The following is a 27,329-nucleotide window of genomic DNA, read 5'->3' on the forward strand; positions in this document are numbered from 1 at the left end:
ACGCACCACCCACACACCCCCCACCCCCATCCCCATGATTGCCCTGTTACTTGCGTGAATATTGTAGCATGAAAGTGAAGAAATCCTTTTCTCCATTTGGCTGGTGAAGAACTAGTCCTCATCACTTGCGAAAGTGTAAGCCTTTTACATCTCATGGGTCATTTTAACAGTAGCCACACATGTTAATATGTGTGTGTGTGTATGCGGTGCATGCATTTCTTAATTAATACAACCGCAACTATGCTTGTTGAAAAGTTACTTTCCCATGCTTGCCCCATAGTAGAATTGATACTGTTCTTGATGAAAGCATATAGTTTGCAAACGGCCCCTTTTTTGATAAAGCATACAGTTCAGAGACATGCCTTTGTTCCCGTGACTTGAATTCACTCGGGGCCTCTTTACTTTGAAAAATACGAAGCTAGTTTCTTTAAAGTGTGCTCACTTTTGTCACGAGAACTGTTGTCTTTGATAACATATAGTGTTCTTGTTTGTGGATCTTGGTGATTGAGACCAATAGGAAAAATCGGTGGTCCTGAAAAAGCTTGATATGCTTTCTTTATCATTTTGCATCCCTCACAAAGGGCAAGCTTTGTCAAATCTTTTCTATTTCTCACCAGAGGTCAAGCTTGATGTTTAGTATCTATTTTCATGAATAACCTGCTTTTGTCTTGTATGTAGATAAAACAGGATGGTTTGTGCACGTTATCAAAGACTGAAAGAAACCAGTATTGGCTTAGGAGCTTTGCCTTTGGGCTTGATATGCATGCGATAAATAGATTTTGCTTCTTAATTTTGAATAGCGATTCATAGAAGTGTTTCATTGCATGCATCTGTATTGTGATTGTAGATGCCTGAACTTGAGAAGACAAATCCAGGTACCCCAGTCATGCAAGAATGCTGATAGCTCCCATACGCTCAAACCTTGGGGAGGTAAAACTGCAAGATTATGAAAATGTTGTGGCCAACTGGGATGGCTTTGTACAAGATACTCAAGACTATTATGGAGTAGATATGAGTGTCCTTACTGATCCTTTTTGCGAAGAGCAAAAGAAGTATTATTTACAGGTCAGAGAAATGTACCAAACTGAATTCCTTGTCAGGTTTCAGGCTTTCTGATTGAATAAACTGTATCTGATATTGACAACTGATGCAATGCATATATTAATGGCATGTGCTTTTGAAATTGTGAAGTACCTGAAATCAAAGAAAACGAACTTAGTAATACACCCTGGTTGTGAAATCGTAGAATGCACGTACTTTTGAAATCAAAGAATAATAAATTTCTTGTCTGAATGTCCTTGTGTAGAGGATTAATGCATAACAGAATCATTAGCCCCCTTGATTTTCTGTTCACCGGACAAACATTCTCATGAATCTCTCTATCCAAAAAAGTGAATCACCATCCACAAAATAGAGAACTTGAGAAATGCATCAAGCTAAGTAATCGCTATATAGCCTAATGAGGAAGCATCTAGAATAGGCAATACTCTGACAGATATGTGTCAATAGACTAGAGATCCACTCACTCTAACTGATTCCAGATGAGCTTGGGGGACTATTGCTAAGTGTATAAAATCACTTCTTGGCATCAGGTGCCCTTGAAAGTATGAGTAGAAGATGCCAGGCTTTTTGGTCCTAAATTCTTATGCCAGGCTCTACAGAATTCTGGTTCAAGTATAGAAAGATTGCTTTCTTCCAAGGAAAAAACGAAGAAACTCCGTCTTCTAATTCTGATTTTGGTTCAATAGATTGAGAATTCTAACTTGGAAATTCTTACACTGTTGTGGATGTTATAATTATTGTGGATTGTGCAAAAAGGATCAGTCAGTATGGTGCATTTGTAAGGAGTTATAAAACTGTGTGGTTTCTCTGTAGATCTCAAAGCTTTTGAAGCCTGAATTCTTCACACCTGTAAAAGCATGGGAGCTTAAAGAGGAGAGAGAAAGATACACAATCATAAAAGCATAAAACTGTACGAGGTCCTAGTAGAACATATATCTGTTGCTGTTAGAAACTAGTGCAGCTATTAAAGCACAGCACAGTGCACAGAGAGAGAGAGAGAGAGAGAGAGAGAGAGAGAGAGAGAGAGAGAGAGAGAGAGAGAGAGAGAGAGAGAGAGAGAGAGAGAGAGAGAGAGAGAGAGCGAGCCTGCAGGCCTCGTGTAAATATTTCCAGTGAGAGAGTGTTTATGTCTGTTACTTCTATGCTGGCCTGATGGTCTGATGTAATTATTTACTACTTAATTCAATTATCTTCACGAAAAAAGAGAGAGAGGGAGGTGTGGGTGTCGTCCTTCAGTCCTGCGCAGGCCTTTAGCCTGTCTCGACAGCCTGTTCCATCGCCTCTGCACCCTGCAGGGAACCGCCCTGCTTGTGTTGATTGCTGCTGGCAGGTATGCAGCTTGCTTTTACTCTACTGCTGTGCCTGCATTGTCTCCTCTGCCTGCTGTGTACATGGGTCAGGCAGTGCAAGAAAGCGAGAGAGGAAGAATGATGTTTTGACAGCCCCTAGTCTCGATGAAGATGGAATCACATTGTCAGCTAAATTCATGATCTTAGAGGTGGCATGGCTCTAAGCTTCCCTCTTATTGAGTAGCCACCCAAAGCTTCCCTTCATACATTGACAGCTCATGCTCCAACTGCGATATTTTTTTCCCCTTCATGACTCCTTTCAACACTATGGAAGATTTTCCTTTGTAGACACCCTACTCTTACATGTCGTGTAGGAATTTGAGCTTTGGTTGCATTGTCTAGTTTCATTACTTAGGGATTGTGGCACAAGGTATTTGGTATTTATTTAGATATGGAAAAAGGGTGGTAACCAAGTTTCTTTGCTAACACTTGGAACTCAATTGTGTGTGCACTAGTCCTTATTAATCATTTGCCTCACCAGCTTTGCAACTACTAGGAGCAATCACTCTATATGGTAATTACTAGATTCTTTCAATCACTAATGATATGGATCAGATTGGCAAGGCCTCGATGCTTCCTTGAAGCATTACAGTTCACCACAATTTATCAACATTAGATAATCAACAACATAATTCGCATCAAGGACAAACCTATTTGGCTGTTTAGTATTTCTAGTCAACCTACTGACCCAATGATCAATGTTCAAGTATTCAAAGGACATTGTTTTGATTTTGTCTTTTTAAGAAAAGGTCTATTGTTTTAGGAAAGAGATGGCCTTCCTAGTCAATATAAGTTGGTTTATTCATATGGAATATTCAAAGTGATTATTTGATTGACGTTATGGAAAAAGAATGTTTTTCTAGCTAATGATATGACAACTTGGTCACCTTGGTTGTGTATTTTAAAAAGGTTAAAGAAAAGGATTCTACTAGACCTTTCCCAAGGCTAGCTATGGAACCTAATACCAAGGGAGTTGATTTTATTGCTTTGGAGAGCTTGAATTGGCCATGAGTGCAAGAGGTCTCTCCATAGGGAGGAGTTAGGTAGCATGTGTTAAAGGTTGTTGTGATCGATTTATCTAGTGTATGGCTGTCATAAGAGCCTCTATCCAAAATCCATGAGGTAATGCAGGATGAGATAGTATGATTCGAACCTTCTCTTGTATGGTCCTAGTCATATGCTTTGTGGCACCATTTTGGGGCGGATTATAATGAGCAATGAGCTTCCTTTTTATCCCTTTGTTGTCACAAAAGGCTTCAAAGGCTTTTGATACATATTTTTCAACATTGTCAGAGCAAAGACACTTTAATGTATTGTTGGTCATATTTTTAGTAAGTATCAGGAACTTTTAAAACTTATCTAAAGCCTCGTCTTTACGATGGATCGGATAAATCCATTCTTTGCGTGTGACATCATCAACAAAAGTGATAAAATATTTCTTTTCCTCTAGAGACAACCATAGCATCTCACATATATCTGAATGTATTAACTCTAAGGGTGAAGATTTTAATGAAAGAGACTTTGTATGTGATGTTTAAGCATGCTTCAAAAATACAATGATCACAATGGATCAAAATCAACATATCTCAAACACGACGAATAACCCAAATGAGAAAGTACTTTCATTCCAGTTTGACTCATGTGTCACAAAGACACTCGGCTGCTCGGTTATGGTGACAACATGATCACACACACTTGATACTTGTAATGAATACATAGTATCACTTTTAAAGCCTTTAGCAACAATCCTAAAGCCCTTATATATCTTGCATTTGCTATTCCCAAAAGTGATGTGATAGCCTTCATCATCTAGTTGCCTTGTGCTTATCAAGCTCTTCTTGAGTTGAGATACATGCCTCACATCATGCAAAGTGAACGTTGAACCATGTTGAAATGCTAACTGTGCATTGCCAATCTCTGAAATGCCACATGCATAATTGTTTCCCAAGTGGATAACATTATGTCTATCACCACTGTAGTTAGAGAGTCACTCACGGTGTGGTGTTACAGGGAATGAAACACCTAAATCAAGAATCGGGGTGCGCATGTCATTATCAAAAGCTGCAATCAATGATTGTGCACTAAAAGAAGCAAAGAGTACATCACTGTGAGTGTCACTTTTGTGATTGATGACATTGACTTCCTCTATCTTCACATCGCTCTTTTTTGCATGTTAGTTGTCCTTTTTTTCATTTTTGTTATGATCAAGATTTTTGCCTTTGTCTTTTTTTTTTCTCCTAGCAATCCCGCTTGAAATGTCTTTTCTTGCGACAACAATGGCACATCACATTCTTACCACAAGACTTGCCACGTGCTTTGTTGTGAGAGTTTTCCTTTTGCTGGGATTTGCCTCTAGTATGCAATGCATTGGAATACTTGTTTGCTTAAATATTTTGCCTGTAGAGCTTCTCTAGAGTAAAGAGCTGTCCACATTTGAATATAGTAGTATAGCATTAGAATTACTCATTGCTGTCCTAAAAGTGTCCCAACTTTTAGGCAAAGTGCATAACAAAAAGGTTGACTTGAACTCCTCATAAATGTTAAATTCTAAAGCAATCAGCTGTTCGTAAATAGAGTTAAACTCATTCAAATGTTCAGACATGGTTGTACCTTTTCTCGTACGAAAGTCCATCAAAATTTTCAACCAACAAACCTTGATGGTTGCACTTTCTTGAGCATATAACTCCTAAAGTCGTTGCCACATATCCTAAATTGATTTCAATTTCTTTATGTTGAAGAGCAAAGTGTCTGACACCAAAGCTCTATGATAGAGTCTGCAAGCTCATTTAACTCATCCTACTCATTTGGATCCATGGTTGCTAGTTTTACCCTTTTTGTCTTTATAGACTTCACGTGTTTCTTCTACACCAAGAATTACAACACTGCTATTGCCATATAGCAAAGTTGTGCCCTCAAGCTTCTTAATATGCAAATGATTGTTGCTATCACTTCTGCCAGCCATGATTTACAGTGCAAAAGTGACTCAAATCTCAACAAATGTGAGCCCAACTGTGGTGCAAATGAGTAAGGTACGAAGCAAGTACTAACTAGAAATGAAAATTCAAGTAATTGCAAAAATTTTAGATCTTCATATCAATTTTCAGAGGTACGAATTATGTGCTATGGCACATCATAAGCAGTTACAGCCGTATCATGGGCTAATACATCAATTTCATGAGAAAGTCCCAAAATTTAGCTGCAATTTTTGCTCCAAATGCATCTAGGGACATGAACTCGACTTCCATGATCAAAAGCACTCAAATTCCTCTGCTCAAACAGCTCAAGTGACATCAAACATAACTCGCGGATTGCACAAGCCACTTTTGCCAAAAATTTCACAAATTTCGCAAAAGCCCCAAATTTGCTCGGGGTCCTATGTGCCCAATTTGTATAGAGATTGCACTGCAAGACACACCGATACCAAATTTGACCCATACTTTGCAAATTTTGCAAAAGCCCCAAATTGTACGGGATCCAATGTGTTAAATTTCAAGAATTGTAATTGTCCCATTGCCATTTTTGCACATATGCAAAAATCCCTAATTTTTGAGACTGGAGAGTGTGCAAAAATCCACAAATTTTGCTCAGTCGAGTAAAATCTCCATGCATACTCTAAAATGCCTAAATTTTGGTAGGAGCTGCCTGCTAAATCTCTCTAATTTGTTGAGCTATGCTTATGCCCACATGACAGCTTGCACAACACCAAAGAAAAAATAATTTCTTTACAAGAAAAGGACTTGTTGGCAAGTCGTGCAACATGGGACTTGTGCTTGGGAGCTGACATTAAATTGCTTGCAACATGGCTTGATTGGTGCCTCTTGCCTATCTACTCTTGATAATGTGGCTTGTCAGTCACTGTGTGCTTGCTCGTTGAACTGCCTGCGTCGCCTATCCCTTGCGTTGACATGGCCTGCCTATTGGGTTCTACTGCTGAAGCCTAGCGTGAAGACAATTGCAACTTGCTTCCATCTTTGACCTGCCACTTGCTCTTGCACATGCGTGACTTGTTTGTCTATCCCCTTCTTCTGCGGAATGTGAGAGGTGAGCAACCTTCAGCTCTGATACTAGTTTGTGGTGGCCTATGAGCAATGAATGTTTGATATTCAGCAATGGCAATGGCGGAGAGAGAGAGAGAGAGAGAGAGAGAGAGAGAGAGAGAGAGAGAGAGAGTGAGAGTGAGAGTGAGAGTGTGTGTGTGTGTGTGTGTGTGTGTGTGTGTGTGTGTGATGTGGTACAAGGGTTGTACCTCTCTTAGGTTTTTGTGATAGTTATATGTAAAGTGCTAAAGTACAAGTGAAGGGTGTGTTCACACTCGAGCACGAACATAAAAACGCACGGTGGCCCTTTATTCCCAACCATTCTTCTATGTGGAGTCAATCTCTTCTTGCATAGCATGATGCTGAGTATCTTGGTGAAAAGGTTTTGAATGGTTGTAGGGTCTTGATCTTGTGTAATTTAGTCATGAGGGCATAGCTCACACAAAGCTAATGCTCTTGGTGTTGATGCTGCTATATTGGGCTGATCATTGAGGTCCTTTGGGGGACTTGAGTAAAGAAGTTGCTTGAGGGTCTTGCACCAATGCATGAACCATTGAGAAATGTCACGGGGCTGATCTTTTGGAGGAGGCAATGAAGCCTCTCCCTTGCCATGATTGAAATGTGTATTCAAAATCCCATTTGAAACGAGAGGAGGACTTCTTTCCTTTCTTTGACTTTTGTCCGTACCTTGACGTGCCAGTCGCAAAAGCATGGCTAGTTGATCTAACTCCTCTCAAGTGATAATATCCCAAACAAAAGAGGCGAGGAATTTATGGAAGATATCTCATTTCAAGGACAGTAGATGTGTTTACAAAGTCATAGCCATGTCATTTGAAGCCAAATTCCTGCGGAGGAATGCAAGCTTGTCCTATATCTTGTCCATCTTCCATCTTGGTGATATGTGCTTCATGGTTTGGGGAGTTTGTGATAGAGAGCTGTTGTAGCTTCATCTTGAGGGTCAACTTGTGTGTGAAGGTCTTGATTGGATAGAGATTGAGATAGAACAATCAAGTCCAAACCCCAAGCATTACAAATGCGGTGTATATGGACAAGCATTCAGTCATGGCAGCTCATGAATGGGAATGAATTGGCTCGAGAGTTGAGCTGGTCTTACAAGGCCACTGCATTTGCTATACAACCAATGTGTGACGGGGAGCATAGTGACAAAGTCCTAGAGATAGAATGTGTCAAGGATGTAGCTTATCTTGCAAGACCAAAAGTGCCAATTTTTAAGGCATCTAGATTGTCTTTATTTGGAAGGTTGGGGAGGATGGGTACATGTACGGGAGGTGCCATGGTGGCCACCCATGGAATAGAGGATGTGGAAGGTGGAGGGGGTAAGGAAAGATGAAGGAATGGGGACCGGATGGAGGCCGATCACAGCCTACATCTTGATCCTTGTTATGATCTTTTCGATGTTCACGTCAATCCATGTGATCGACAGGGTCACGATTGTCTTCACAATGAAGCTTTCGATCTTCGTGGTCTTCCGAAGAATCCTCTTGATCTTGGCGGTCTTTGCGATGATCATTATGGTTAAAGCAGTCAAAACTCTGGTCTTTACGGTCTTGGTTGTAACCGATCATAGTGCCATGTGCATCCTTCAAAAAAATTGCAAAAAGTATAGTTTAAAAGCTGATGATCTCTCCTAGTAGGTTATGTCCTCATGTTGTTGATCTCATGGGTGTGAAGGTGACCTGCAGCAAACTGTGTTTAACATAACTACTTGTGAGTTGATGACGACAGTTGCATTTCAGGAGAGACAACTGTTGCAAGACCTGTGTTTTGATGTCATCTGATGAAGAGAGGGCTGAGGGAAGGCAAAATGCAACAGTTGGGTGACAAACACAGCAACTTGTAGGAGTCTCTGTGGACTGCACTTTGGCAATGATACCAAGTGAGAGTGTGCAAGGGAACAAAAGACCACAGAGAGAAGAGAAGAGATTATGAGAAAAGATGCAGCACGAGAGAAATCTGAAGGAAAACACTCTGATCTGAATGCAGTACAAGGCTGCAAACAGTCACCCCTGCACTTTGGTGTGCCATTGTCAGTACAGGTGCTAGACTTATGACAAATAATGATCATGATGCAGGTGATGATGTTGAGGTGAAAGGCTGCTGGAGTCAATAGAGGACTGAATGTGTCTGCCTTATATAAGCAATAGCATGAAGAAGAGGCCACCCTGGTGCCGTGAAATCTGGCTGACCTACTGCAGCCACCAAATCTGACTGATTTTAGCAGTTTAGCATGCCGATGAAGGTTCAGAACTGGCTGCCCATGAGGTGAATGCTGCAGCCCAAGAGAGAAATCCTAATGAATGACATATCAGAGCTTCTCCAACTCTGTCAGAGCGACACATCTCACAACCAGGAGATGACATTTGAATACATAGAATGCTAACATCACTTGCTCCTCCACAAAACTGCAGCAATGATCTGCTTTTGTTGGACTGCACAAGAAACATCTTGTATGCACTTGAGTGATCATCAGTTGCACTGGAATCTCCGAAGAATGGTGCCATAACTGAGCAGGACTGCAGAACTCTCCAAAACACAGGCTGTTGCTGCTGCAAACAGTTGTAAAATGGATGCAGATGTGCTGATTGCTGCTACACCAACAAAGACAATCAGGTGCAAAGGCCTTTGTCATGACAATCAGATGCAAATGCCTTTATTTGATTTTTCATCACTGTTTCTTTGCTTGTAGAACGTTTTTTCCTCTGCAAGGTTTCTTTAGGAAGGCTTTCTTGTTGGTTGCAAATCTGTTCAGATTGAGGCATTTTCCTTCAAGTGTCCATATCTGAAGGATTCTTATGTGCCAAGTGTTCATGCAGATGCCTACATTCATCCTTTCCTCTGCTGTGGTTATGCGTGCCAATAGCTCCCAGCACTGGCTATTCAATCCAATGGCTGCACATTTCAACAATCTAATAATTTATTCCCATACATCCCATAGCTAGTGGTACACATTGCCAAAGTTGTCATGACTAGATATACACCCTACAGTTTCACAAAGTTCACATTTTCTTTGTTAATCATTTGTAGAACCTGTGCTAATAGCTGGGGTAAAACATGTCTGCTTTCCTTTTCTGGTTCTTCAATTTAGCTTTTTGAACTTGATTGAGACATAGTCAGCTCATGCAATTCTGCAATTTTTTGTATACATCGGCAGCATTATGCTTTTGTGCCAATTGATTCAGATTGAGGTTCCTGAAATGGTTATGTTGTAAACCCAGCTTTTTGGTTGGGGTGGCTCTTCAAGTTTGGCTAGTAGTCTCTTTGGGATCCTATTATCGTTGTCATGGACCTTGGTTGCACAAGTACCATTACTGCCTTGGTTGCAAAGTTGCACCTTCCAAATTGTACTTGCTTGCAAATGGTACTCAGTTACTGTTTGCATTAACTATAGTGTGCGCTAGTGTTAGGAGTCATGTTTGTTATGCCTTGTTATCTCCTACTTGTGAGCCTTTGTTTGAGTCAGATGAGGATTGTAGCAGTTTTGATTTGTCTATCACTTGTTTTGATGGAGGAGGTGGCTCATTCTAGAGCACTCAGTTTTGTGTGTGTTTCTTTAGCAGTTATTGCTTTCCACAGTTTGCAGACACTTGCCGGACATTGTTTACTCTTTTTGAGATTTTTCTTGAGCATTTTTTACATTTTTACCAAACGTTGGTCAGTCACATTTTTGGCCCTAAATTTTAGGTTTGCTTGATTTGGGGATATTTGGCTATTGATAGCCCCTCCCCACTCAGTTGGCAGATCATTCATTCATCTTCCTCCTTTCGTGGTAGGTGCCATAGTTACCTCCATATGTTGTACGGTACTAATGGTATCGTACGGATTTGTACAGAAAAGCGGACTGTTTTTGGCTATGCATTTGCGTGTCCTCCCGTGCTCTACTTGCGCTTTAATTCGGCACGTTTTGCTTGCGTGGCACTTTTGGGGGGGGGTGGGTAGCCTTGGATACCTCATCTCACCTCCTTTAGATTCCATCCAGTTGGTAGTTCTCTTTGATTGTTTGACCTTTCTCTCATCTACAAAAGGGCAAGTTGTTCCATGGAAGGAGATCCCTCAAAACATGGCGGAGGAGATTCTCGCCAAGATGAAAGAGGCATGCACAAGAGGAGGAGGAAGTGGCTTATTGGCAACAAATCCTATGCCTACTAATGAGGAAGCATCGAATGTGGGCATATCTTCAACCGATGCGGGAGAGGTCTCTACCATGGTGGTGGGGGCTTCACATCCTCATCTAGCTTCTGTAAAACACAAAGAGTACAGGCTCATTCGGCGCACGAGAGAATCCTCTCTCTCTCAAGCTTTCGGTCATGTACGTGGATTGATTGCTTGCCTAAGAGAAAGATAACGCCTTGTGGACATTGAAATTGCATGCACGATGATTGAGTGTAATCTTGCATTCAATGTCCTAAAGCAAGGGCAATGGAAGAAAATGGTAGAAGCCATTGCCAATGTCGGTCCATGTAAAGGATGGGCCGATATTACATACAACAACATGAGGACGAAGAAGATTGATGAAGAGAAGGAGAGGATTGACAGAGCCCTTGATCCTACTCGGTTGCATAGATAAAATATGGTTGCTCCATTCTCACCGATGGACAGAGTGATCGTAAGAAACGAAGCATTATCAATATACTTGTCTCATGTCCACTTGGCACTTACTTTTTGTGAGTGGTAGATACCGATAAGAGGGGGATGAAAACGACAGGTGCATTCATCTATTTTAATTTTTCTCTAATATCTATCTCGAATCTCTTTTTTCCCTCAAGCTCTAATCCCCATCTCTCTTCATTCTTGAATATTGAAAGTTGAAACTTGAAAGGCTCAGCACTCTCTTTCTCTTTTTAATCTCCAAGTATTGTTAGTATAATTACTTGTAATTTGTAAATTGTGGTTCTAGGTAGGCCCCTCTAATGTGGTGCATGGGCCGTTTGCTTGAGGTTGAGTTTCCCACGATTGTATGGGCTCCATGTGCAAGTTATTGTTTGGACTTGCTTATGGAGAATATTGGAAAGCTCCAGTGGGTGAAAAGGGTGGTCCGCAAAGCTACATCAGTTGTCACTTTCTTCACGGTAAAGGTAAAGGTGCTTGCGATGTATCATGAGCATAACACATTGGAGTTAAAGAAGCCTTCTTCAACTTGCTTTGCTTACATGTGGTTATTATTGGAGCGCCTTTATGAGGTGAGGTCTGCTTTGCGCCAGACAGTGTGTCTACTCTATGGAATGAGTGGGATGAGCATGAAACAGAGGAGGCCAAAGCCATGCAACGCTTGTGCCTTAATGAGGAGCTTTGGCAAAAAGATTTGTGCCGTTGTCATTCTTGTGACTTTCTTTTATAGGGTGTTATGCATGCAAGGGGTCCATCGTGAGCCTTCTCGTTCACTTCTTTAGAGAGGCATTGGAGGCAGGTGTTTGTAGAGCAGTCACAGAGACACAATGTGCACATGTTTTAGAGATAGTAGAGAGATGGACATGGATACATAAGCCCATCCATGGTTTTACTGCATTGGTACATTCGGCCTATAAGTCGCTGGCGGTCATGGATGATAGAGAGTTCTGTCCGGACTAGCTTGCTTATTTGACTCATGCGGTCCTTGTGGATGTTATGCAAATCAGAGATGACATGGCTTTTGCTTCTCCCACTTATTGGAGGAGAGAGTCACTTGTAAAGCCTTTTTTTTGGTGGCAAAACTTTGGATACGCATTGGAGACCCTTCAACCCTTAGCCATGAGGGTCCTTGTTGAGGATTGCTCTTCGAGTGCTTGTGAGAGAAACTGGAGTGTTTGTTCTCTCATTTACAGAAAGATTCGCAATCGGCTTAGCACACGGTAGTTAAAGTGGCTAGTCTATTGTTGCACTAACTTATGCATGATGAGGGCTATGATGAGCATGGGTAGTCTGTAGTAGATAAAGTTTAAACACTTAACCATAAAATTTAAAATTTGTTATTTTAAACTTTGAACTTAAAAGTTTATACTTCACAATCTAGACTTTAGCATTTACAATCTTACGTGCATTGTGTAGGTGAATGTTGATATATTCAAGTTGATGGCGGCACTCTTTCGAGTGTACATTAGGAGGTGGATGAGGAGGAGGAGATGATTTTTGCAGAGCTCTATAGAGAGCTTATAGTAGCAAATACTCGTGATATTTACACTGAGCATGCTCGTGGGCGAGGAGTTTGAGTATGTGGTAATAGGGGCATAGTCATTTGACGCCCTCCAATGTCGAGGAGGGGTGGTTCGAGTGGCTTGTAGACATATCTAAGGTGGGGCTCTAGTAGCTCACATCCGCATGGTATCATTGTCTGAGAAAGACACAAAGTCTCTTGTAGAGGAGGCCATCCGCATTTGCGTTTTGTTTGAAAACACAACTTTATTTTCAAAGGGAACATCTTCTTTGTGCATGCAATAATATTTTCCTGCCAAGCGGACACTCTACATCAACTTTCTTGTGATCCTGTAGCCGTTTCCTCCTGCTTTGGGGCTTTCTATTTCCAAAATACAAATTTCTTGTGGGTGTCTTGTAAGATTTTGAAGATATCTTACCACCAATATCACGGTTTTGATGATACAGATGAGAAGCTTTCTCAACACTTCTTCGAATAGTGGCAAGATTATTGTGCAGATCGTGAAGAACAAAGGTCACCTAGCTCGTGTGTTTGAGAGCCCTCTCCTCCTGCCTCTCTCTATGTCTCATAGAAGGCCCATTCTACTGGTCTCTATATGTGTCCGTGCTCGCTTCTTTACCCAAAGAGGACCAGCTTGATGATTCAAACTACTGACTTTGGTCATGTAAGTTGGAGTGTATCCTTGATACTTTCGATTTTTGAGAGTTTATTATTGACCCTATTCCCCTTCTAGTGGAGGATCCCACCGTTGGATCATTGATCAATCATAACGGCCTTATGGGATTGGCTCAATTTTAGAGCCCAATCTTTCCTCTTTATGAGCTTACAAGATTTTGTCCTAGTGCATTTGCACAGGTTGCAAAAAGCAGTGGAAGTGTGGACAAAGCTTGCTTCTTCGTACCATCAAAAGACATTTGCCCATCACATTACTCTCGAGAAGAAATTACGAATGCTCACTGTTGATGACTCTCCTTCCTTGAAGAATTATATTAACAGGTTGGAGGATATGAGGGATGAGCTTGCATCCCTTAGCAGGATGATCTCTTTAGAGGATCTAGCTATGATTCTTTTGACTTAGTTGCCATCTCCTTGGTTGGATGCCCTCTACACCAGCCTTCTTATATCGAGGACTCATGGAAAGCTTCTATGGGAGATGCTTACTTGCTTGTTTTGGAGCATGATGAGTGTGCCACAGAGGTTGCTAGTAGATTCACCTCTAGTAAAGCTTTTGTTGTGGGTTCGAGATGGGGGGAAGAAGAAGGGGAAGTCAAAGGCTACAAGTCAGGAGAGTTTTCCAGGCTTTGACTCCGACTCGGAGAGCCCATATTGTTATTAGTCTAGTGAGCTCATGTGTGAGTCTAGGCTTTGCTTATTGGGTATTTTAGATATTTTTTTGGTGGTCATCTTGGTGATATTTTAGGCATTTATTATTGGTAAACTAGCATTAAATGTTGGTCGACTAGTTGCTGTATTTGGTATATTTTGGGCCTATTTATTTAGTGGCTCCTCCTCCTCTCATTCAAGTATCATCATTCTTCACGTGGTCTTCTTCTGGAAGAGGAGCCAATGCTAGTGCCCACAAAGCTAGTGACTCATTGTTGTACGCGTCATTCTTGAATTTGGTATATGGATCCCATTTCTAGAGCACATCTTTGAGTTTTCTTCTTTTGCAATGTTCTTTTGTTTTCTTTCTCTTCTGTCTTGTGTTCAACAGTTTATTTCAGTACTTGTTTATGCTTCCATTGCTGCACCACTTCTGACACATATTGTGGCAAGGGGATGCATTGAGAGGAGAAATGTTGGAAGAAGTACCCTCATCTTCGTTTGGGAGCAAAGAATGGAGCTAAAACATCCAAGCATCTTACCTCTACTCTGCCGGCTACCCATGAGTAAGTGTTTCTTTATATTGTTGAGGTGAAGGAGCCTTCTTCAATGGTTGCCTCGTGCTTTGAGAGGCCTTGGCTGGTTGAGCAAAGCTTCTAGTCATATGACTCCATGAGGTGGTTTGTTGCAGGATATATGCCCTTTTGAGGGTTCTATCACTGTTGGTGACATTGTATCGATGCTTATTTGTGGTATTGGCATTCTACCTTTGTTTCCCGACTGCACTTTGAGCTCCCTTTCAAAGATCCTTTATGTTTCGGACTTGGGCTTTTCACTTCTCTCAGTTTATGGCCTTACTTGGCTTGGTACACATGTTGTCTTCATCGAGTAGGCTGTTTGTATTGAGTATTTTTCTATAGGGGTTGGGGCTTTACAGGCTCCATTCCCCTTCTTTTATGTAGGGTCCATTGAGGGAGTTGTTTATTGCTATACTTGTTCCCTCTTGTGCACCATCTACTTCATAGGTTCCTTCCCATCCCCCACCCTCTCCTCCGATGGTTTCCTCGTGCCCCCCATCCCTTTTAGAGGGGGATGATTTTGGTGATGCGGTTGTGGATTCTGTGGCCCCTAGTGTTTGAGAGGGGTTTCCCAAAATCGTAAGGAGCTTCCTCATCAGCGGTCTACCTTGGCAGATTGCATTGACTTGGCATTCCTCTTGCCACCCCAAGATCCGTTTCTTCCTTGGCCTTTTGCCATATCAAGGCTTTGAGAGGGGGTGTTAGTAGTCATGTTTGTCATGCCTTGTCATCTCTTGCATGTGAGTTTCAGTCCGAGTCAGATGAGGACTTTAGGAGCTCTGATTTGTCTGTCACTTGCTTTGATGGAGGAGGTAGCTCATTCTAGAGCACTCGGTTTTGTTTGCATTTCCGGGGCAGTTACTGCTTTCCATTGTTTGCCTACACCCGTTCGACATTGTCCACCCTTTTCGGGGTTTTTTTGGAGGATTTTTGGCATTTTTACCAAATGTTGGTCAGCCATATTTTTGCCCCCTGATTTTAGATTGGCCACATTTGGGGATATTTGGCTATTTGCACCCTCCCTCAGTTGGCAAATCATTCATTCATCTTCCTCCTTTCGTGTAAGTGCACATTTCGACTCTGTTATCTTCCTCCATCTTCGGTGCTGCTGTCACCATCAGCCCAATCTGGTGCCCTCACTGACGCTGTGGATTTCATGCAGGGGCTGATCAGTCTCCTGCTGCTTTCCTGTTTTTATCAGTATTCTTTCTTCTTCAGTGCAGATTTCATTCTTCTTTCCTTGCAGTCTCTCTTTGTTCCTGTCTCTATGTTCCCGTTCTTTCCTGTTGCGTACTCTCACAGTTAGAACATCTGGTCTCTTGTATCAGGAGTGGCAAGACTCCCTGTCTGGTCATTACCATTGTTGGAAGTGAAGAATTCAATCAGTGGCCTCAAGATCGAATCTTCAAACAGTGTAGGGAAGCCAATTAATCTTCAGCCAGCCAAAGGATTTATCGAAGTCTTAGACTAATTTATCAGCCCTTGTGTATTTTTAAAGGACCCTAGTAAGATTGAAATGATTGCTTGAAGGACTGAAATATATCCCAATGCCCCTGAGGTTGAGCCATCCAAGGCAAAGTTCTGCAACCAGAATTAAGGAATTTAAAGAGGCTTAAACCTGCAGGGCAGACTGAGCTTCGACTGCAACCCTCATTGCAACCTGCCACCACCTTCCTGTCATTTGCTACTTCCTGTTTGTTCTGTGAGTGGCTATATCTGGGCTAGCTTGTAGACCTTCATAACAAAGAGCTTCTTGAACCCTGTTTAAATGTTCTTTTGTAGTATGAGCTTTGTCTTCAATCCCCATTGGATGCACTATTTATTTATAATGATTGCCACTTTGCTGTTAAGGGAAGGTGAGAATTCTCTGTTAGTTGGAGTTGAAGGTGAGAACATGCTGATGATGGAAGTGATTGAGCTTGGGTATATTTAGGGGTGCTGTTTTCTTGAAACAAGGGAAACAACTTGTCTGTTAATGTGTTTTTATTGTATGACTTTCAAATGGGGCTTAGTTATTTGTATTCTGTTGCTTAATGCAGACATCTCTGTGGAATAATCTCTACCCGAATCAGATTATTGGGACTCCAGTAGTCATTAAGGAGTTAGACTGTCTTACTGCATCGCTCAAGGATGTTGCCACAGTGCATTCTTTATTTCAGATGACACTGAGGGAGAGCCAATCAAAAGTTGCTGGGTTTGCTGGATGGTTTGATGTTCATTTTAAGGTTTGTTGTTCTGTTATAGGTCTCAGGTTTTGTACGTATAAATTTTGGCCATATTCTCTGTATGATCATATGCTTTGGAATTTTGCAGGGTAGCCCACATGATCCTGCAAGCAAGGAAGTGGAGCTGACAACTGCACCAAGTTCTAACAGAACAACTCATTGGGGTCAGCAGGTATTACAATTTGAAAGTCCTGTGAAGTGTAGCTAGGAGTTTCAGAGCAAAGGTTCCATATGTAGGAAATGGTCCGGTATGAGTTAATTGGAAAGAAATAAAATTTGTAGAAGATAGAGTGAGTGAACAGCATCTTATGTGTAAGCAATAATGATCCAAACAAGGAAAACAAACACTTAAAAGGTTTAAACACATAAGGGGATCATTGTCTGGCCTCTGAAAAGTCAAGCTTTTTCTTTTAAAAGGACTATTTCAAGAACATGTTTCATCAGTATGAAATGGTTATGTATGAAAGTATTTTGCAAACTTGTGTCACGAGTTTCTATGCAACACTGTCTGTGCTGCCTCGTTTGTCAGATTTGCTCTCTTTGCCTGCAGGTGTTCCTTCTCCATCCTCCCTTGAATTATGACACTGGAGATGTTATTGAAGGAGAGATTGAAATTACCCGGTCCAAGGATAATCACAGGCTTATGGATTTGGTTGTCAGACACAGAATAAGAAAGTCAACTGGTGAAGTTGCTCCGCAAGTCTCCTCAGAGTACTATATGGAATAAGTTGGTGGTATGATGTTTCATACTGGTATGATGCTGCATGCGCTCTTGGGTTGAACTTTGAGCGAAAGTTTTGCAAACTCAGCAGTTACTTTCTCAAGCATTTCAGAAAGTGAAGTCATGTACCTATATCAAATATGACATATAAAAGTGGTGTGTTTCTACTACCTACTATAAACAGCATGGAAGATAGTGGGTACTGTGCCCTAGTGGGGTACTGTGCCCTTCGTTTCCAGGCTGTATAAGATCGTCTGGGTTCAGCAAATGAAGCTATCTTTACAATCTGACGTTCTGGTTCTAATTGTTCTACAGTCTAAATTTTGCACCAGGTAATTTTAACAGTTCATTGCATTCTTTTTAATGTGCGCTCTATATGTTTAGCTGATGTAACTTATATTTGTACTGTTTTCCCTTCTATTGCAGGTTGGCTGATCAAGCTCAGTTTCTCCTGATTCTCTTGTAGAGCTCTTTTTTCACTAGTTTTACAACTTGTCCTGTTTTTGATCTACGGTTGTTTGATTTTGTTTGCTGAGATTACAGTCTGCTTCAAGTAGACACATTTTCATGTTCAACTAAGCACAATATTTTGTAATTTTGAAGCCCTTGGTTTTCCTGGGAGGGTTCAGGTTGTGTCAAGGCACAAAATCTCACTCTAAACCTTCATGCTCAACTTTAACTGTTGCAATGATGTAAAATCCAGGCACCCATAGCATACTGTATGACGTTTCAGATTGTGGAGTTCCCCCTCCACCCAAAAAAAAAGAATAAAAATTGAACTGTGGATGTTTGATATCATTAGCACAAATGATGCAGGCCTTTGTGGACTGTGTGGAGCCACATTTGATGGAGATCTGTGTGGCATAATGTTTCAGATTGTTTGAGTGCAGCATTGGGTGGAGCGATGCAGATACTGCATACATTTTTCTCTTCTTTTGTGCAACTCTTAACCCCTTTTTGAAGGTTTTTTGCACGTTTCAAATTTGGAATTTTGTAGTTACGTGAAAGGAACTATCTGCCAACCAGTTTGTGAAATTCTACATATAGTAGTAGCAATCTTTAGTAAGGCATTGAGAGAAACTATCCCCATTTCAAGTGGGTGCCCCTTCATTTTGCTGTTTATAGACCAACTGCTGTTTATAGACCAAACCATAGTAGTGACCTACAGTAAGGTATTGACAGGAACTATCCCCATCTTCAAGTGGGTTCCTTCTAATGTTGCTACTTATAGATCAAACGTGGACGCATGTATACCTAGATATAAATCAAGGTTTTTCAAGGAGTCATGCTTGGATACTGCAGCTTCATCTTTCGATCTAAACAGAATTGCAAAAGCAATGAGCTCTTGCAGTCGATTTGCTTTCTTGTAGATGCAAAACATGATTTCTTTTACTGAACTGTCTGACGATTAAGTTGACTATGATGTGTTTATGATTTGTTATAGCATGCGATGACGATGTTAGGTGTTTTGAGTGTAGATGTATATTGTGTGCCGTAAACCTTGAACCCTAATGTCTGTATGGGTTTATGCCTCTGTTATTGGATGTTAGGTGTTTTGAGTGTAGATATATATTGTGTGCTGTAAACCTTGAACCCTTGATGTCTGTATGGGTTTATGCCTCTGTTATTGGATGTTTGTTTATCTTGAGAGGCTAGCAAGAAACTCATGGCTTAGTGTGCATCTTGTGTGAAAAGACTTCTCATGTAAACGCGTTTCGCTGCCACTGGAACGTGGAACGCCTGAAATGCCAGAAATGTTTCAGTGAAGTGCGAAAGGCCTGAGTGAAATTGATTACTGAAACAACATTTTCAAGTGGGAAAAAGCTATATTTTCTTGCTCTTTTGAGAGTTTTTACACACTACAAATAGGATAGATATCATTTCTTGACATGAAAGGTTTGCATGGTAAGTTGTAACTCATTGTTTATAAAGAAAACTATCTCATATATATTATTCGATTGTTTCACTTGGGATTTGCCCAAAGGTGAAGCGTTTCGATGTTAAACACAACGTTTTAGGGTGAAAAGATTTGAGGGTGAAATGTTTAGCGACTCCATTAATATGTAAACTAACAACTCAAGACATCATTATAGGACCTTATCTATGCTCTTCGAAAATTGGATTCTTTTAATATTTATGACTCACAGTGTAGATCGTGTTCAGCTTGGTCATGATGCCTTTATTCATGTGGTGTGTATAAACTAACTTGTAAAGTAGTATCAATTGACATTTCTCAAATCATAAGTCACATCTTAGTTACGGCCATGTTTGATGGGACTACTTCAATGTCCTGTTAACTATTAAATTAAATTAAGCTATAAAAATTAAATGGTTTGTTTGACAAAGTGTATTATTTAATGTTGAAGCCATCTATTGATAGTGAAGAGACTGTATCCTTATACAAATTGTTTGGCTTCAGAGGTTAATATGATAACTTGATGGTTACAGGAGGCTTGAATTTCTTATCACTACACGTGTGAACATTTATCACTTATCACTTATCATAGCCCTTTGTAAGATTTCAAGAGATTCAAGCATTGGTTACATATCTTATTATTACACATTATGCACAGCCCATTTGTAAGATTTCAAGTGATAAGCTATTGCTCCTAACTCTATTTTCTCAAAATATAAGCTTAAGGTAGCAAGCATTCTTAATATTTGTAAACATTTTGTGATGCATCTTTCATCAACTTAATGAGCAAGTATATCTACTGGATGTTGCATTCAATTCTTTTGGTCAAATGCCGTAGCCCAGTAGGTGTTTATCAATTTGTTATATACTATTTTCAATTGTTAAATTGATATTAGAAACCTATGAAAACATCACTAATATTGAGATTGATCTCACCTCAATCATTGGGAGAATAATAACATTGTTATTCACCCACAAATAAAATTTCTTCATTGGTATCAAGTTGGTTAGTAGTGAAACACATGAAACTAATAGAGTTAAAGATAAGTTATGTACATTCTCACTAGATGATTGTGTCATGAAGTGTTTGGATTGTTGACAATACTTTAATCAATAGGGTTGGTACAACTAGGCAATAGTGTCATGATGTTTTCCAATGGGTTTATGGTAATTTAGGGCAAGTCTTTCTACGGATCATTAAGCATCATTGTACATGATATTTAGACTCGGCTCCTTTTCAAAATGAAATATAAAGTGGCTTGCATGCTCAAGTTATCCCAAAACTTTTTTTAATAGTTTGAACAAACCCTTTGCTCACCTTTTTTTGGGTTTCAAAGCCTTAACCCTTGTATTATTTGTACCTTGTCCTCTCCCCCTCTAACTAGGGTTGCTCATTGTCCCAATCTCTAGCCATTTTATTGTTGTTCTAATAGTTTACTTTTTAGTTTTATCCTTCGGAGTCAAACTATATAATTTAGAGTATGCATGCATACACAATGTGAGAATAATGTGGCCATTTGTTGACCTCAATTCTTATGTTGCATAGTTTAAACATTGGTTTATGATTAAATAATTATGGTTACCTCGAGTATTTTTAACCATGGTGATGTTCTAGGGCTCACATTTTGAATGAAGCATGCATGTCATAATAACCTTCCAATTTAGTAAGAATTCACCCCCTTTACTTACTTTCTCATCCTCAATTCAATAATTATCTTGTTTGGACACTACTCTACTTGTTTGAAAGATTGTTATATTTTAATATATACTACATGCGGTGTATCACTATATACTAGCTTAAAATAGAATGTAGTAAATAGAATGTTATGTACTAAATAGAATGTTATGTACTAAATAGAATGTTATGTACTATATTGCAGAAAATGTTATGTACTAGATTGTTGTAGAATGATACTAATATGTAGATGTTCCACTAGAATGAAATGTATAAAGAAGATGAACATTTGTCTTATTCTTGCTTTACCTAATATTGAGGGATAAGGGGCCATGGTTTAGGCCTCACGGTATTAAATATCATAAATTATCTTATTTACATGAAAGGCTATATTAAACAGATGTTAAGAGTTCGTTGTGAAATTAAATACATAAGGTGACTAGAAGATGGACAATTTATTCAATATCAAGAATAATGGGCCATATTCTCACAATCATACTTTTGGCATGAAATACTATGCTATTTGATATTACATTAATATTGAGATCATGATGTAATTAAAAGAGTAACTATAGGTACCCCTACCACCCTATTTGTCTAATCCATATGCTAGAATGATTACTTCATTGACCCTTTTTTTATTCTCTTAGCCCTCATATTTTCATGCTACTGAATGATGCATTGGAGGTACTTCCAATGCACAGACTTGCTTGTAATACATAGTAATTGAACTTTTCTCTTGAACCATGTTGGTTAAAGATTTTCCCTATGTTGGTTGAAATCCCTCCTAAATTTGGTGGATTTAAAGATATATTAAGCTTTTTTAGCTTTTGGTTAGGTATGATAACATATTATTACTTTAGTAGTTTTAACTTTATCTTGTATTATTATTTTCAGATAAATAATAAAATTTGGATGCCAATTCAAAATCTTTGATGATTTCAACTTATTTAATAGTGTAATAAAATAAATAAAAATTTAAGTTGTCCTTGAATGAGGTTATAGCTAGCAAATGCCTTATGCACTAGTAGCCATAATATAGTTTTAACTTTATCTTGTATTATTATTTTCACATAAATAATAAAATTTGGATGCCAATTCAAAACCTTTGATGATTTCAACTTATTTGATAGTGTAATAAAATAAATAAAAATTTAAGTTATCCTTGAATGAGGTTATAGCTAGCAAATGCCTTATAATCTAGTAGCCATAATAACAATATGATACATTTATCAGTAATATACTTATATGTATAAGACTAGGGACCTTAGGCCTAGCCCATACCTATCTTTAATTTTTTGTGGCCAAGGAATTATGAAATTCACTTAACCCATTGCAAGTACTATAATTCATATGGCTTTGTTCTCAAGTGGAACAAGCAAGCTATCCATCCCCAAGACTATCCTTGGCTTCTTTCATTGTACTACTAATGCGGCTCCATAACATACCATCCTTCTTATTCTAATTTAAGGGGCTCCTTGCATATATAAGCATATGATCTTTCCCTCTACCCCTTCAACAACTTTCACTTACTTTTTCAATACCCCACTCAGAAGGGGATACCATTGTTAGATATCATAATGGACACAAGAAATATAAACTTGTATCATGGGGGTGACATGGATAACAATTAGATATTGCCCTTGACACTCATAGTTATGAAGTTATGTATGCATGATTATCTAGTTCTCACTCATAATATTCCTCTTCAATTTGGTAGGTAACATAGGTGTCCTTCCCTCTTGGGCTTGTTTAGTTAGTTGTGTTTTGGCTATCATATGAACTTAAGCTTGATGTTGGTGTCTCTACGGCCGAATGTGAAGTGGAGATAGTGCTATGTGGTCCGATGTACCTTCAAGACTTTAATGTGATAAATGCCTCTTTTTTCATAGCATTATTGGTTAATTGTCTTATTGAGAGGTACACTTACACACCCTTGCAAACTACAACACCAGCATAAAGAACACTTTACCATGCCTAGTCCAAGTTTCAAATAGCAAAATAATGGCACTTATATCCCGTAACATGTATCAAGCCTTATCACTATATCACACACATATTTAAGAGGGAGGATAGTTGGGATTGCCGTTTAAAAATGAGGCTCTCAAAATAATCATAGAAAATACAGCTTATATAAGTGAATGAGGTATGAGAGAGACTTAACTATCACATAAATCTACACAAGGATAAAATTTCTAATTATCCCCCTCTTGGACAAAGGTAGATCTTGATTTAACTTCAAATGATGAGCAATACATGCATTTATGAGATGGTCTAGACTTGCACACAAGGAACACATTAGAATGTTGCGGATACAATTAGTTACAATACCTCATTAGACAGCAATGGATTATGTATGTCATTCTTAGGGCATAAGCTAGCACTTGCGTAATATCAAAGACAAAGAAGGAAAATATTCATACATATGAACTTACGTTATATCACACAAGCTAGCACTTGTGTAATATCAAAGACAAAGAAGGAAAATATTCATACATTTGAACTTATGGGTGGAAAGGCAAAGTATATGGGATTGTTAGGAATGGATACAACTCTAAGATAAGTGCCATTAGGATATGGTTGTCTAGAAAAGGATGTAGTGTTGCTGCTGACTATTTACAAAGGTACATGATGATCAAGATAAGGATCGATGCATATGCCTATTAGTTGAGTTACGCAAGAAGTTTTTGACATTTTTCGGACTTTCTTCTCTTCTTATTCCCTATAGTGTTCAACATCATAAGCTTCTCCTTGGGAGGCTAGGTGCAATTGGGGGCAAGGGGCTCCTAGCTCCATTACCCTTAGGGTGGTGTCAGTTAGTCCTCTACCCTTGATTGCACCTAGCTAGGTATGCAATGCCTCCCCCATACAAGCTCATGATGTTTTTGTAATTCACAGTGTGGGAATTTAGAAGATAATTCGAAGATGAAGTACAACCCTTTTGAGATGTTGAATGCATGTTGAAGGGAGTAGAAATAAGAAACATAGTTTGACGAAATCAGAGGCTTAAGTGTTTGGCATTGTGATAGTGTTTGCACAACCTAGTTGTGCATACTTGACTTGCAAAACAAAACAAGCTACGGATCTACACGAGTCAGAGTAGATCTGTAATGTTTGCAACAAAGACATGGTTGTTTTTAATAGAATTCAATGATGTAGAGGTAGGGACAAGATTCGGAATAGGTAAAACCAATGGTGTAATGAGTGATTTCTTGGAAATGCTTGTGACAACCTCCAACAAATGAGCATTAAGTCTCACAATCCACTATTTGTAATAATTTCTCAAATGTCATGGGACTTCTTGGACAATTAAAGGGAAGGATCCTAAAACATATTTTTTGTGTCCACTTTAGAGTTGTAAATCATTATTAAATCTCCCTTCTTGATTGTCTTCCCTATTAGCTTCTCATTGAACTTAGTGATCCTCTTCTTTGTTTGTTACATAGAGAAAGTCTACAATTGCATCCCTATCCATATGCAACCTTGCAACTATAGAATCATATCTCCTATTTTTCCTTGATGGGACTTACTATGCTTTTCAATAAACTTGAATGCATCTAGTTGTATATGCAAAGGAACTTTAGTTTTCTATATATAAATCAAGTCAAATGATGTGAATGAAGCATGAGCTTTGGCAAATGTCTTATATGCCCACAAACTCCTATTACTCCTTATTCTAAGTTTTTTTTTGCCTAGAGATATGCTTGGAAAGTGGTCTTTCTCTTTTGCACATCATTTTTGCCATACCTCGTGAGACCATCTTCTATTGATATAACCTCCTTGCCTTGCATATTAATGCTCTATTTTGTGATGAGCTCAAATGAGCTAGTTCTATACTAGATTGCAAAAATTCTTCAATAGCAGTCTATCTCCCCTTTCGAAGATTGGTTTACTTACAAAGATTATATGTTTGCTTGGAAATTCAGGATACTTTGTGGATTAGCCCCTTGATTCTCAGTTCTAGACGCATCTATATTGGATGGTCTAATGATTAAAGGTCTGTGTGTTTGATATCTCAAGTATAACATGATATCAACCCTAAAAAGCATCCCCATTGACAATCAATATCTTGATCCCAAGATCTATGAATTTTTCGATTCCAAAGTACAATGCATGATCATCATCTTCCTTGTTGATTTGAATTGTAACTAGTGTGTATGCCTTGCTAAATATCCTCTACTTGAAGGACCATAATTGAATACACTTGTTCCACCTTTATGTGAAGTCTTGTATCCTCCATCAAATAAGAAAAGTATAATCCAACTGTTCTACACATTTCTTCAACTCCTCTATGAGAAGTCTTGTATGCTCCATCACATAAGAAAAGTATAATCCAACTGTTCTACACATTTCTTCAACTCCTCTATGAGAAGTCTTGTATGCTCCATCACATAAGAAAAGTATAATCCAACTCTTCTACACATTCAATACTCTTGTTCCATCTCTATGTGAAGTCTTGTATGCTCCATCAAATAAGAAAAGTGTAATCCAACTCTTCTACACATTTCTTCAACTCCTCAATCTACCTTGGATAGATAGGTTGCCCATCCCATTATTACATAATGACATTAACAAGTTGCTCTCTTGCGCATTTACCTAGAATTCTATCCCAAACTCTTGCACGATACTTTCCTCATCTAACATGTTGAATCATAAGTACAAGAATGAAAGAAGTTGAGAGATAAAACCTTTTAGAAATCAAGAAAGGAATGAATTTCTTGCATGCCAAGACTAAGGCAAAGGCTCATTACTCCACCTCTGCATAATCTTTGTGACTTCACATTGATATTAAAGTATACATACTTTTTGTATTGTCTTTTACCACAACATTGCTCCATAAGATAGAATTTAAACTACTGGATGTATAGAAACCCTTCAAAAATACCCAAACTACTAGATGCATAGAAACCCTTCAAAAATGCCTAGACATCTCAACTTCTTATGATTGACTAACCTTGTGTTCACTCTTGTTGGTCTAGTTACTTGGATTCCTAGCATCTCCAAAGTATTTTGTGTCATTACATAAACTTGAGCTCCTCCTATATATACATGCATTGTCTAGGATTCCATTAAGAATCGGATCAAGGTCTCTAAGTTGCATTATCCTTACCATCTCTAACAAACTTAGTCCAGTTTATCATGAACTTGGAAGTTAAAGGCAAGCTTTCGACAAAAATTAAATTATTTTTGAAAAACATATAATTCCACCTACTAAAGTTTCAAAATTTTACTTTTCTATTTTAGAAGAAAATAGCAAATTGATAAATATTAGCCACTAAAATAATCCATAATTACAACCTATTTGCATTGCATCACGTTCCTTGTAGCCCAAGGTTCCCTTTTGGCAATTCCTTATGATTTCCAATAGTCTCTATAGTCACCAAACCTTGATCCATCTTTTGCTTCAAGAACTTGCTCTTGTTTTGGGTTTCCAAGACTATAACATGATATCTAGGCTCCTCCAACCCCACCTTCTCTCAAACCTTTGGATCCAAACACTCAATGAATTTCCCAATATTGAAGTAGTCTCCTTGTTGCACTTGAGTAACCTTCTCAAACTGTGACCACAAGCTTTCAAATCTACTCTGGAAGTCCTCATGTAAGATCTGATAACGATCTCTTAACTTTGCATCAATTTTAGTTGGTGTAATCATATGTCTAAATTTTGTAACAAAGATTGCTTGAACTTGGTCCAATTGCACCTAACATCAAACATAGACCCTAAACATACTTTAACACTTGATGAGCTATACATTTGTACTTATGAGATGATCTAGATTTGTACACAAGAGGGATACATTATTGATTTTGCAAGTACTATTGGTTTAAATATATTATTTGGTAGCAATAGGTTGCATACATTGATTTGTAGTATGTAGGACAAGTGATGAGCAATATAAATGTCTATGTTGAGAATAATGCTCAATTGATAGACATCATATTCAAAACATGCATAGTTTGAGATAACAATCTCTTAAAAAGTGGGCTAACTATAATAGACCACATGTATAGATAAAAGAGAAACACATCAAAACTGATCCAAATGAACTTATCTAAGAGTGAAGGTTAAGGTATATCTATAGTATGTCCTCATGTTTGGGATTGGCGATGATTGACCCAATCGTGTTACAAAAGATATCATAGCTCTAAGATATGTCTACAAATTGTTGTAGATTGTTTACTAAGATTTATGACAATCAAGACAAGGTTTGATACAAATGGTTGTTGATTGAGCTATAAGATACATTGAGGTTGAAGTACAACACCTTTGGGACCATGAGTGCCTACTACAAATG

General features: G+C 38.9%; 1 protein-coding gene across 1 annotated transcript in view; it reads left to right on the forward strand.

Annotated features, from left to right (window-relative positions):
• The window catches only part of PRMT10 (protein arginine methyltransferase 10), an 85,669-nt gene extending 67,327 nt beyond the window's left edge, over positions 1-18,342 (forward strand). Inside the window, exons 4-8 of the mRNA XM_087689802.1 lie at positions 876-1,065; positions 16,537-16,722; positions 16,811-16,894; positions 17,273-17,775; positions 17,870-18,342. Of these exons, the coding sequence (XP_087545928.1) occupies positions 876-1,065; positions 16,537-16,722; positions 16,811-16,894; positions 17,273-17,449 (637 nt within the window). The 3' untranslated portion in view covers positions 17,450-17,775; positions 17,870-18,342. The remainder of the gene's footprint in view (positions 1-875; positions 1,066-16,536; positions 16,723-16,810; positions 16,895-17,272; positions 17,776-17,869) is intronic.
• The last annotated feature ends 8,987 nt before the right edge of the window (positions 18,343-27,329 follow it).

Source organism: Lygodium microphyllum, chromosome 12 (assembly GCF_053477565.2).
Source record: "Lygodium microphyllum isolate KBCC chromosome 12, Lygodium_microphyllum_v1.1.10, whole genome shotgun sequence".
NCBI lineage: Eukaryota > Viridiplantae > Streptophyta > Polypodiopsida > Schizaeales > Lygodiaceae > Lygodium > Lygodium microphyllum.